Below are 14,187 nucleotides of genomic sequence, written 5' to 3' on the forward strand. Positions count from 1 at the left end.
TTCTCCCTCCCACACTTTCCAACCTTTTAGTCAGTGCAAGGCTTAATAATAATTTAGGAGTGGTCACTAAAGTCTAAGAAATTAAATTAATATTATTAACTCAATGTATTTAATCCCCTCACCTTAATTTAATAACGAGATGTAAAAGAATAACAGCGGGTCTTCAATCATCTGGAGGCAAGGCAGGAGGAGCTGACGTAACCAAGCAGAGAACTGTGTCGGCCCCCAAGGCATATTACTGTGTATTATTTCACCTTAATTATATTACACTATTATAAACAAGACAAACGTTATAGTAATTTAATTTAATATTTAGTATCTAAGTGTTAAATGTGGGGACTTATTTCCAATATACAGTATATGCATTACTAAAAGCTTAAGATGAAAATCTTTCCTTTATCAACTTAACTGAAATATGGCTAAATGAACACTTCAACCAACAACAGTATACACCTTAAATGGTTACACAGTTATTCACATTTGTAAATCTAACAAAAAATCAAGCTGCCAAACTGAACTTTGGTAGCAGTAAACCTTACCTCAATGCACCAGCCTCCAAGACCCATTCATAATCAACCAACTGCAAGAGTCGGAACCTGGCTTATATAAGGTAGAAGCACCATAACAGAGATCAGCCAGAGAAACTGGGAAAATTCCAATAAAAACATGTGCAACAAAACAAGTGATTGCCTGAAGTAAATTTGGCATCCCTAAACTAACAAGGCTTACTAACAATACTGCAGGGAAAATTCCTGAATAGACCTCTTTGCTCTGTATTGACTTCTTCTGCTGGTCTTACTTACCAAGTTCAGTGAATATTGGTTCGACTGGTATCTAATTCTTCTCTGTTGATTTAATCTGCAGGCCCGCTGGTGCCATCCCTTCATCAACATTGGCCCCTTATTCTTTCATCCATCAGTTGCCCCACTGTTAACAGTAGAAAACTCTGCCCCTGTGGCTCACATCCTGCTTTTATTGTGCTATACAGTACATCTATCACTGCTTTCCCTGAAGCATATGGCTGCCTTTGCTGTCTACTACATGTGCAGCATGACTATTGTGTCTTTGGGGATGGCCTACTGGATGGCTAACGGCCTAGTCTTTCATCGTAAGGGAATGAACTGGTAGCCATATCCTCGAGTACAAACTCACGAAACGGGTCCTTACTTCCTTACTGTGTGTACATTATATATGTATATATGTGTGTATAGATGTCTGTGTGTATATATGTGTGTGTGTAAATAAATGTGTGTGTAATTCCCTAAGTGTACTTACAGGATGAGAGCTATGCTCGTGGTGTCCCATCTTCCCAGCACACTTTGTCATATAACGCTTTGAAGCTACTAACGGTTTTGCCTCCACCACCTTCTCACTTAACTTGTTCCAACCATCTACCACTCTGTTTACAAAAGTGAATTTTCTTATATTTCTTCGGCAACTTTGTTTAGTTAGTTTAAATCTATGACTTCTTGTTCTTGAAGTTCCAGGTCTCAGGAAATCTTCCCTATCGATTTTATAAATTCCTGTTACTATTTTGTACGTCGTGATCATATCACCTCTTTTTCTTCTGTCTTCTAGTTTTGACATATTTAATGCCTCTAACCTCTCCTCGTAATTCTTGCCCTTCAGTTCTGGGAGCCACTTAGTAGCATGTCTTTGCACCTTTTCCAGTTTGTTGATGTGCTGCTCAAGATATGGGCACCACACACCCGTTGCATATTCTAGCTTTGGCCTAACAAAAGTCGTGAACAATTTCTTTAGTATATCGCCATCCATGTATTTAAAAGCAATTCTGAAGTTAGAAAGTGTGGCATAGGCTCCTCGCACAACGTTCTTTATGTGGTCCTCAGGTGATAGTATTCTATCTAGAACCACCCCTAGAACTCTTTCTTTATCAGGATTCTTTAAAGATTTCCCACATAATATATAGGTTTTAAAATATAAGGTTGTAAAAATATAGGTTTTTGTAAAAGAGAAAGAGACAATCAAGGAAGTGTGTTTGGAAGTCAAAACCAGTAATGATAAACAAGAAGCGGATCTTAGGCAAGCAATTAGGAAAGAACTGGCAACCAACAGTAAACTGGTACAAAACACTGTAGATAGAAATCCATAATAATTTTTGGATGTTTAAAGAAGGAAATTTCATCTAGGGTGGACTGAGCAGCAGAAGAGATGAAAATCATAGAAAAAATAGTAGGATTAGGAGAAGGCCTAAATTCAAAGGAGCATATTAGTGATTTTAAGAGGATAGGAAAATATGAGAAAGCCAAGAACCCCCTCTTAAGGGTGACGTTTAATAGAGTGCAGTACAGTATATGACAGAAGTGCTTCGGAATACCAGAAAATTGCAATGTGACGAGAACGGCAAACTTTGGTCAATAAGACAAGACCTCTCAAAAGAGGACAGAGAAATGCTGAAAATGAACCTCATTGAAGCAAAACGTCTAAATGGGGATAGAAATGAAGAAAGGAATTCTTTTTTTCTACAAAGTGTCAGGGACTGGAAAGCTTGTGAAATGGTACTTATAGACTGAGCAACAAAATCATTAAAGGAAGGGGGTGTAAAGAACAAAGGGAAGGGGAACATATTCCTGAAAATAGTACAAACCAATATAGATGGGTGAGATTGAAAATATTGGAGTTGAAGGATATAATTCAAATCAAAGTCCCAGATATTGTCGCATTAACAGAAACTAAACTTGAAGAAAATATTTTAAATGAGGTCGTATTCCCAAGGGGCTACTCAGTTTGGAGATGGGACAGGAAAACTAGGAATGGGGGAGGAGTGGCTGTGCTGGTGAAGGAACACCTGAAGGTAAGAGAGTTAATATTTGAAAACCCTCGAGATATTGACATAATGTCATTGCAGGTCTGGAATCAAGATGATAAGCTGATAATTTTAAATACCTACAGCCCACCAGCAAGCAACACATGGACAAAGGAAGAACTGGATGACAAATGAGAGGGCCTCATAATGGTCATGAGAAAGATTATGGTAAAAGCTGGCAAAGATAAATCCCGATTGTTGGTACTGGGGGACTTCAACTTTAAGGCAATAGACTGGGAGGCCTACGAGGCAAGAACAGAGGACATTTGGACAGGCAGATATTTAAACCTCATCTTGGAGACATTCATGTATCAACACGTCAAGCAGGCCATAAGAATGAGGGTAGGGGATGTTACGTCAGTACTGGTATTCACCAGGAAAGAAGGAGATATTCGACATCCAGTACCTTCCTCCCTTGAGAAAGAGTGATCACATCCTCTTGAACATTAAATATGCCATGCGATATAATCTAGTAGAGAATGGGGACATTGAAACAGTTGTTAAACTCCATTTCAAGAGAGGATGCTATTAGGAACTAAGAAATTTTTTTCATGGGTATAATTGGACAGACTTGTTGCTAGGCAAGGAAGTAAATGAGATGTATGCCAAATTTTGTAAAATATTCTATGAAGGCACACAAACATTCATTCCAAAACAGACATGTAGACCTAGGAAACAGGGTTGGTTCAACAGAAATTGAGAGAGGGCCAGAGATCAAAAGACACAAGCATGGAATCATTATAGAAAGAGGCCAAACCCCCAAACCATACCAACGATACAAAGATGCAAGAAACAACTACACGTCAGTAATGAGAGAGGCAGAAAGGAACTTTGAGAACAGTATAGCAGACAAATGAAAATCAGATCCAGGACTTTTCTATAAATTCATTAAAAGCAAGCTGCAGGTAAAGGATAATATTCAGAGGTTGAAAATGGGGAACAGAACACAGAAAATGAAAAGAAAATGCTTGAAACATTAAATGAAATGTTCCAAAGTGTGTTTGTACAAAATGAGATCTTCAGAGAACCCGACACAATAAGAATTCCAGAGACCAGCATAGAGCACATAGAGGTGTCTAGAGACGAAGTGAAACAAATGCTCAAATCAACCACAGAAGGTGATTCGGTGCTTTTAAAATGCTAAGCTAACCATGAGGGCAGTAATCAGAGGCAATGTATCGGATTGGAGAAACGTCACAAGTAGAGTACCACAGGGTTCAGTTCTTGCACCAGTGATGTTTATTGTCTACATAAATGATCTACCAGATGGTATACAGAATTATATGGAACATGTTTGCTGATGATGCTAAGATAATAGGAAGGATAACAAACTTCAATAATTGTCATGCCCTTCAAGAAGACGGACAAAATAAGTACATGGAGCACCACTTGGCAAATGGAATTTAATGATAATAAATGCCATGTTATGGAATGTGGAATAGGAGAACATAGACCCAACACAACCTATAAATTATGTGAGAAATCTTTAAAGAATTCTGATAAAGAAAGAGATCTAGGGGTTATCTTGAGTTATCTTGAGATGATTTCGGGGCTTTAGTGTCCCCGTGGCCCGGTCCTCGACCAGGCCTCCACCCCCAGGAAGCAGCCCGTGACAGCTGACTAACACCCAGGTACCTATTTTACTGGTAGGAAACAGGGGCATAGGGTGAAAGAAACTCTGCCCATTGTTTCTCGCCGGCGCCCGGGATCGACCCCGGGACCACAGGATCACAAATCCAGCGTGCTGTCCGCTCGGCCGACCGGCTCCGACTCGGGTGGTTCTAGATAGAAAACTATCACCTGAGGGCCACATAAAGAACATTGTGCGAGGAGCCTATGCCACGCTTTCTAACTTCAGAATTGCTTTTAAATAAATGGATGGGGAAATACTAAAGAAATTGTTCATAACTTTTGTTAGGCCAAAGCTAGAATATGCAGTGGTTGTGTGGTGCCCATATCTTAAGAAGCACATCAACAAACTGGAAAAGGTGCAAAGACATGCTACTAAGTGGCTCCTGGAACTGAAGGGCAAGAGCTACGAAGAGAGGTTAGAGGCATTAAATATGCCAAAACTAGAAGACAAGAAAAAGAAGTGATATGATCATTACGTACAAAATAGTAACAGGAATTGACAAAATTGATAAGGAAGATTTCCTGAAACCTGTAACTTTAAGAACAAGAGGTCATAGATTTAAACTAACTAAACAAAGATGCCGAAGAAATATAAGAAAATTCACTTTCACAAACAGAGTGGTAGACGGTTGGAACAATTTAGGTGAGAACGCGGTGGAGGCCAAAACCGTCAGTAGTTTCAAAGCGTTATATGACAGAGTGCTGGGAAGACGGGACACCACTAGCGTAGCTCTCATCCTGTAACTACACTCAACTCTTTTTCCCTCCCTCCTTCCCTTCCCTTCCTGATCGACTCCCTCCCTCCTTCCCTTCCCTTCCTGATCGACTCCCTCCCTCCTTCCCTTCCCTTCTTGACCGACTCCCTCCCTCCCTCCTTCCCTTCCCTTCTTGACCGACTCCCTCCCTCCCTCCTTCCCTTCCTGGCCGACTCCCTCCCTCCCTCCTTCCCTTCCTGGCCGACTCCATCCCTCCTTCTCTTCCTGACTGACTCCCTCCCTCCTTCCCTTCCCTTCCTCCTTCCCTTCCCTTCCTCCTTCCCTTAGGAAGGTTATTATGGACAGTTGAGCTGTGACCTTTAAGCAGTGTATGGGATGTGGAGCGGGTTGGGAAGGTGTGTCGGTGGTGGGGGAAGGGACGGGCTCACTCAGATAACCCTACACTTGTCACCGGTAACCAGAATTGTTTCTTAAATTCTGGATGTACAGTACATGATCATATATATTTTTGGTTGCAGATTTTGTTTAGCAATATTATTAGGATAATAAAAAGTTATCAAAATACTCGTTTCATGAATGCTTTATTGTATTAGATGGACATTCTCCAGGCTGGCAATCTACTGCCACCTACAGAAGGACCTCTTGGGGAGGGAGGGGAAAGTGAATGTGCGCAGGACAGAGGAAGTGAGCAGCAGTGAGGGGTGACTCCTTCCCTCCCTGGTGGTGGTGGTGTACAGCGAGTGTTAGGCCACTTTTCCGGCTCCCATGGACATTTTGGCCGGATAGTGAGAACTCTATCAGGCCACGATTTTAGCTGGATAAGGGCGTTTTTCCGGATGGTCAGATTTCGGATAATCGCGTGTCTACAGTATCATTTAACATTCTCGAACAAGTAGAACAAGCAATGAAAACTTCTTAAAACCACTGCTAGCAACCACAACTGTAATTCAGATTCTGCTGAGGACTGGTAATATAAACAATTAAATGAATAAAACCTGATTTTCAGGTAAATTTATATTTATACATTTACAAACTTGGCTTATACTAGCATACAAAAAATTTATTCATACATAAATTTACAAATCTTTTTGCTAATTCAGTACTTATTGCATATGTACTACACAAAATACATGAAATTGATGTTCAGTCATTTACATAATAAATATACATTACGACTTAAGATTGCATGAGTTTATCAACTTTTAACAAGAATAATGATTCAAATTATCCTGAATATGAAGATTATATTTCATTTTAACATCAATATGAAACTAAGATGTAAAAATTTTGATTGTACACATGCCATACAAGTAGTAAAGATAACATAGAAAATATTTAAATAATAAATTTTTCATTAACCTTTAACTTTTCTTGGCTCAAAATCCAATGGCTCATATCCCTGCTTCATCTGCTCCTTAAAAATGAGGTAGCTCCGCTTCCTATCAAAATGCTTCACCCATGTTGAAGGGCAGTGTTCATTATACATATTTCTTAATTCCTTGCAACTTTCGTCAGTGCCTGATGGAAATAAAAGCAGCACAGAATGTAATAAAATGCCAATTTCTGGGCAAGTCATGGTGGGTCCCTGAAGTTACTATGAACTGACATCCACATGGTCGCAGCAGCCACAGAGTTCCACAGACCTACTGGCTACCAGCATCAGAACCTGTTCCCCACGAAGAGGCGCAGGGAGCGGTTGACGTTTATTTTTGCTGGCCACTGGGGGAAGGCAACCAGAAAAACAGTGAGTCAGAACTGGTAGCTTTCCTGGAGACCAAAGCCTTGAGTACTGCCAAAAGAATTCCCACAACAATGTAAACAAATGATCAAATTTTCTCTGAACTAGTAAGAGCTTATTGGCCCCACCTCTCCCCACTCATTTGGGGGGGCAGGAGAAGGGGGGGAATGCCATCCCAAGCTCAGTTCTAGGGCAGATGTAGGCATCCATCCAATGACCTGGGAGGGGGGAGGGGGGTCAGGGATCCACCAGAGCTCACCAAGAAATTGTCATTTCATTACATTCACACTGGTTGGGGAAAAGCTCCTTGTGGCTACCTGAAGCTAACTATCAATGGAGATAAAAAAAAACAACAAAAAAAAAACACGGGTGCCCACCTGGAAAAAGGAAGCACCACAGAATTCAAGTTGAAGAGGACAGACCGGGGCACCCAAGAGCACCGGGGCCCGGAACAATAAGAAGACATCGAGCCCCCAGAACCCAGGTCGACCTCCAAAACCTCAGCACCCAAAAAGCAGCCTAAGACATGTAGGTAAACACTGCCAAGAGAACTGCATACCCCCAAAACATGTTATGTGGGGTCAATCACAGGCTGGCTACATTGAAGAACACTGCAGACAACCTGAGAAAAACGAGTTTTAGAACAGGAAAGGCAAGGTAAGAGAAGCAACTCCACAAGGCAGAATCTGTGGCACAAAGGTAGCAGCTGAGAGCTCCCACCAGACACAGCACATAATGCACCCCCAGCTGAACCAACCAAGCACCAATGATCAAAGGACCCCTCCAGAAGCCAAATGGCTCATTCTTTATCAGAAAAGGAGCCGGCTGCAAATGAACAAAATGCCCACCGGGGCAAAAAGAACGAAAACCAAGCCTCCAGCGGAGAGTATGAAGCTCCCAAACCTGACAACCAATAGCAAGAGAAAACAAAGACTTAAGGAAACGATCACAGACCAAAGGGGGGGGACCATAAATCGAAAGGAAGAAAGAAATGCCGCTGGAGACGGGGAAAGCAACGCTGACCAAGAGTCTCAAATAAAGCCTAGCCAAGTCCAAACCTGAGATGAAACCAACTGGGACTTGCACCAATTCACCAGGAACTTGAACCCAGCAAACTGAGAAAGAACCAAATCCCTGGCTAGCAGACTCATATAATGGCAGGGAGTCCACACTAGCCAGTCATAGAGGTAGGCCAAAACACAAACCCCCAACAACTTAAGACGAGCCAGGACGACTTGAGTCAAGCGTGTTAACAAGCATGGAGGCAGATTGAGGCCAAACAGAAGAACCCAAAAGAGGTAAGAAGACAGGAAGAACCTGTTGCCTTCAACAAAACCTAGCCAATCCCTGAACCCAAAATGTAAAGGACATGCCAGTACATGTCCCTGAGGTTCATGGAAATCAAGCAAGAGTCCGCCTTAAGAATGAGATGAACCCGGGAAAATGTGATCTGGAAGGAGAGGCAAGGAATGAACTGGGCCAGCTGCAAAAGATCAAGGATAAACTTGAAGTCCTGCGAGTTCCATTTAGGGACTTAGAAGAGGTGCAAAACCCACTGAAGAGATGAAGTCATTCCAACCACACCAGAAACCACCTATTCCAAGAACACCCAACACAGGTGAGGAGAGGAAGCCTGCTTGGAAAGACTCGAACCCCTGGGTGGGAGAGGAACCGACCAACACCACCGCTGCCTGTGGGAAATGACCCGAAAAGCATACGAATCATGAAACTAGGAGTCAGCAAAACAGGCACAATGCCCCCATCAAAAGGGCCAGCACAAACCATGGAAAGCCTCCTTGCAAAAAAGAGCGAGCACAGCGCCAACCTGATGGAGAAGGACCAGCCACAGGATGCACATGCAACCCGGCATCTAAATCCATAGATGGCCTACCTCAACCAACAACAGGTAATGCCCCCAGCTCTTCTCGACCACCTCGAAAAGAGAATGAGAAGTCCAAAATGGGTCGATAAACTGTATTCTCCAAAGAGAGGAAATGCATAACAGAATTCTCAGGAAAGAGGAGAAGAGAAAAAGGAGAGGCAGACAGAAGAGGAAAGGCCTATGCCAAATCCAAAGAATGGACTAACACAGCCTGTTGACAAGTGAGTTGGGTAGCAAAGAACATGTCCACTGCCTCCCAGAGCATGGGAGAGTACAGCTTGAAAAGCAGACCGACGCAGCCACACTGGAGGCCAAGAGTCCCACAAGGGACCTCCCACCTAGCATTCCCATGTCCTCTGTGAACCAAATAGAATGCAGCTAAAGCAGGCACAGAAAATGCACGATGGAACCCAAATACAAATGAGCACAAAGGTCATCTACCACAAGCATCACAGACAATAGGGTAACGTGGGCATGGAACTGCACGAGACCCACGTCCTGAGAAAGAGCAGGGGCAAACAGTCGGTCATTTAAGGCACAAAAGACAGGCCTCCCAAAAACACCTGTGACATGATCAACACCACATGCCACTCAAGCATGTGGGTATGACAAAAGTTGCACCAAGTGAGAACAAGGGATAGTCTACCAGTCAGGAAGACTCCAGAACCTCATAAAGCATCCAAGAGGCTGTGAAGGCCGACCCTGGCTGCACTGAGAGAAGCACAAACTACCCGCACGTTCCGCAGACAAAGCTGCACTTGACCCACGTGAAGATAGGAACATCCCAAGACACCTGGCCCTGGCCCTGGCCCTGGGCCAGGCCACCACAAGCGAGGAGAATCTCAAAGGAAGTAATTCCCAAATACTCCAGAATACCCCAGGGAAGATAACCCTGGCACTGCAAGAGTAGCACTAAAGAGCACACTGGAAACATGCACTTGGCTCATGTTATAATACAGTGTACAAGAAATGCATGAAGAGCAAACACCACAACTTAGCTGAAGAAGCAAAACATGGAAGCATGGACGAGAAGCAACCTGGTACCTACTAAATCAGCCATAGAAGTGAGCGTGGTGATGCCGGCTGGTGGTGGGTTACCTCCCCCATCCCCCAAACAAGTGACGAAGGTGGGGCAAATGAGCTCGTGCTAGTTCCATCAGAATTCAATCATTTGTTTACATTGTGGGGGAGTTCTTTTGGTGATTCTCAAGGTTTCAGTCTCTATTGAAGCCAGCAGTGGTTTCTTTTGACTCGTTGACTTTCTGGTCACTTTCCCCAGTCTGTGGCGAAAATAAATGTCGCCCACTCCTTGCGCCTCTTTGAGGGATGGGGGGGGGGGGGGAGGGGGGCAGATTTTGGTGCTGGTCCCTGAGAGGCCTGTGGAATTCCAAAACTGATGCAACTTCATAGATGTTACCATATCAATACATAGTAGCATCAGGAAGCAACAATGGGCTCCCCCTTCTCCCCTAGAAAATAGCATTATTTTTTATGGTACATGATGGTATCGCAGATACTATATAGCACCTTGCAAAGAATTTTGATAATGATGGTTGCATAACATCAAAAGTATAACAAGAGGCTCATCTTGCCTTCTGCCTAAGATATCTAACCAATGCAAATCACTTCATTATTTCTTCTTAAAGTAAAAATAGATTCTACATCATTAAGGAGTACAGTACGGGTACAGTATTACCAAATTATTTTATTATTACTGCTTTCATCAAAAGCAGCACCAACCTGATTGGAGAGGAATGTGGTCTCTCCCTGTGCATGCTAGTTCCTGATCTACAGTACAGTCACCTGGGATATCAGCTTTTTCCAACTCACCCGGAACAAACTAGGTAAAAGCTTTCAAATACCAATTTTAATCTCGCACATTACTGCAACAGCAGACTGTTCTAGCTGGACATGCCTTAACATAAAATAAGGATTGGCAGAGCTACGATCTTAATTACAGCATTTGCAAATAATGAAAGTTATGATACTATGTTTATATACAAATTGTATGGAAAATTAGAATTCATAACCAAATACTGTAGTTGTATTTTATATGCCATTAGAACCAAGGGAGTTTATTGAATGGAGCACTTGTTGAGCTAAGCAGTAAGATACGAAACAGCTGTTTGACCCTAAACTTCAAACATGTTTGCCATCCTCCACCTAGCAAAAATGTCCTATCATATACATATTCAGTTATTAGGACCTGTGTCACTGAAGTTTGGACTACTATTTCATCTTGCACAATAAAAATTGCATTAGCATATATATTCTGGGAGATTTATGAAGGTAAATAGTGTTTTCTGGGAGATCAGTGTTGGTGGATGCATAATCCTAAATCAAATACAGCGACACCTCGACTTACGATCGACTTACAATTTTTTCGAGTTACGATATAAATTTGGTCGGAAAATGCGACAACTTACGATCGTGTCGTCGACTAACGATATTCGTTGATACACGTTCGAGTTTAATAGACCTTGGACTGGGGCTTTATCTTCAGCTCTCCCATTGACACTTGGCATTGTTAGGTGCTTCACTTTTGGTCTTCATCTTTAACCACTTAACTGCGCCGAGTATTCTCGGCCGGTGGGAAACTGTGTTAACCCTTAAAGTGCACATCACGTCATATGACGTGTTGGTGTACTACGCAAGATTTAAACGGCCCGCGGATACACGGGGTTCACCACACTTTCATCAGGGCTCTTGTAAACAGACGCCATTTTTTACAAAAATCGTGGGCCAAACTCCTGGGTGTTAGGGGCCTCAGTATTGAGTGAGCTACCAAGCCTGACGCATGCAGCATGAGCTCACAGCACTGCTGTTCAGCTTGTGACCACAGCATCGCCTAAAAATGCCATAATATACTTGTTCATGCTATTATGTAGTGATGATATTATTACAGAAGACCCCTGATTGTGATAAAACTGACCAGGGTTCTTCTGACTGTGTGTGGCCACCTTTTATTGACTGCACTCACCATACCAGCTTAGTGGTTCGCTATGGTGAACACAAATGTAGATACTTATATATAACGTGTGTATAGAGGGTATAAACAGCAAGAGTAGGAGGTTGGGAGCCGCCATTTTGGTGAGGGAGGAGCGTCGTCTGCAGGACTTACCATGTTGTTTACTGATGACCACGATGGTCTTTGGGCACCATACCAGTTTACTTGTACAAGTATGGTGAATAAAACAGGTAGATATTTATATATAATGTGTGTATATAGCGTAATAACACCACAAACAGTATTGTTGGAGGAGAAATATTAATGCGTCTGGCCTTGAGGGCGGCAGCCATCAGCTGACTGTGTGAGGTCCTACGTCTTTGTGCCTTTACTCACCATACAAGCTTAGATGTACAGTTATGGTGAACAAAACATGTAAATATTTATAAAGTCTGTATATAAAAGCAAAAACAGTATGGTGGGTGGAGAATGGTGGCAAGTCAGGTGAGGTGAGGGAGGGAGGGAGTGGCAGCCAGTGGCGGGCTGCCACTGGCTGCCACTGCCACTCAGCATACCAACTTAGTGGTTCGTTATGGTGAACACGAATGTAGATACTTATACTGTATATAGCGTCTGTATATAGTGAATAAAAGCAAAAACAGTATTGTGGGAGGAGAATGTGGGTGAGTCAGGTGACTTGAGGGAGGGCGTGAGTGGTTGGCTGGTACACGGCGGTCACTCCTCGTTACTTTTTGACTCATAATAGCAACTTAGTGGTTTGTTATGGTGAACAAAACATGCAGATACTTATATATAACCTGTGTATATAGTGTAATAACCGACAAAGTATTTGTTCACTGTTTGATGAACATAATTGAATCAACAATATGCACACCATATTTTTGAGTACAGTGATGATTCACTAATTTTATTATATAAATATATCAAACTACACACTATTGAATAATATTACAGCAAAAAACTACGAAAAATCGATCAGAGACATTGAAATAATTAGGTAATTATGTCTTTGTGGCAACTCTGGCCTGACAGCTGGCGATGAACAGACCGCCTGGGACGCACGCTGAGTCAGCGCCTGTTTTTTGCCAGACTTCCCCGCCCTATAGCGGGCAATATATGTCACTTACGATTTTTTTATTATTTTTCCCATGATCAGTGAACACAAATTAACAGATTAGGAAGAATTTTTTTTTTTTTTTCAAAATTACATGCGCCTGTGGGGAACAAAGGATATTATACCCCTAGCATGTTAAGGGTTAACCGAGAAAACTCTTTGATTTTTACGTACCCATTCTAAATGTGTGCGTAGCTGGTTGTGTACAAAATGGACTCTTAGGACCTCCAGTGAGAGGTAACCATCTTGTAAAAAAATTCCCATAATACCCTAGGGCTGCTGGCTGGGTTAGTACTGAGTGAGCAACCATGGGTGGTGCACACGCCTCTGGCTCCCAAACACCTGTCCGACGCGGTGTTGAAAGATCGCGCTTTGTTGGTGAAATTCAAACCTTATTGTTTGAAGAACATAAGGGGTCATAATATTGGTGAAGCTAGGTGCAATAAGGACCTAACACAAAGGTCAGATGCAAGTGATACAGCACCTATGAGGACGATACAGAGCGCGTATCCAGTTGTAGCTCTGAGCGCCACCCTTGCCCACCTATGCTATCTCCAATTTATATAGATGATACATAGATGAATCGTTTTCTGCATTCACTGATGATGCATCTGATACAAGTAGCATAGATGTTAGCGGCTTCCATGGTGGTGTTTTCCATAGATATTTTCAAGAATAGCTGAATCTCTTCCAAACTGACAGACTCTTCGAGGCTAGCTGAATCTTTCCCTGTGTGGGACCTTGCAAAGCGATCTTTTCATGACTACCTTACAAACTGATCTTTTCCTATAATCTTTTCAAGACTACTTTATGCTTTACAAGCTTAGCTACATACCACCTACAGGTACTAAAGCCAAGGATGTACGTGAGTGCATTATTTGCAAGCACACAGAACGAAGAAACAGGAAGCGAAAATCTATCTGTACCTGGTGCAACAAGAGCGAAGTTGCGCTGTGTACCATGGACTACAGATTATTACTCACTTCCAAAGTACTGTGTAATACAGTGTGTTACTGTGTAAATAGTGTGAAACTGTACATACTGTAATTTTAGTGAATTTTTAACAAGTAATATTGTGATAATAAATATTTATTGTGGACACATTACTGACACATGTATCACAGTTCCATGGAACATTATGAACGTTCTACTGTATACACATTGTAAAGGACACAAATATGCATCATATACGATAAAAAGCAAATAAAAAACGCATTGGAAATAGAGCAAATAATTGAAAATATATTTGTGACAACACCCGGTGTTTGAATGGCCCACCCGACCGTGTCTGGGCGTGTCACGCACGGGCG

The 14,187-nt window shown here is 42.3% G+C and overlaps 1 protein-coding gene across 3 annotated transcripts in view; it reads right to left on the minus strand.

Annotated features, from left to right (window-relative positions):
• The window catches only part of LOC123745880 (cytochrome c oxidase assembly factor 6 homolog), a 57,473-nt gene that overhangs the window by 17,116 nt on the left and 26,170 nt on the right, over positions 1 to 14,187 (minus strand). Inside the window, exon 4 of one of the 3 annotated variants that reach the window (XM_045726980.2) lies at positions 6,161 to 6,693. The exons of the other annotated variants lie outside the window; for them this stretch is intronic. Coding sequence (XP_045582936.2) covers positions 6,530 to 6,693 — 164 coding nt within the window. The 3' untranslated portion in view covers positions 6,161 to 6,529. Of the gene's footprint in view, positions 1 to 6,160; positions 6,694 to 14,187 lie in introns of those variants that run through there. 3 annotated transcript variants of the gene reach the window in all.

This window comes from Procambarus clarkii, chromosome 88 (assembly GCF_040958095.1).
Source record: "Procambarus clarkii isolate CNS0578487 chromosome 88, FALCON_Pclarkii_2.0, whole genome shotgun sequence".
Taxonomy (NCBI): Eukaryota; Metazoa; Arthropoda; class Malacostraca; order Decapoda; family Cambaridae; genus Procambarus; species Procambarus clarkii.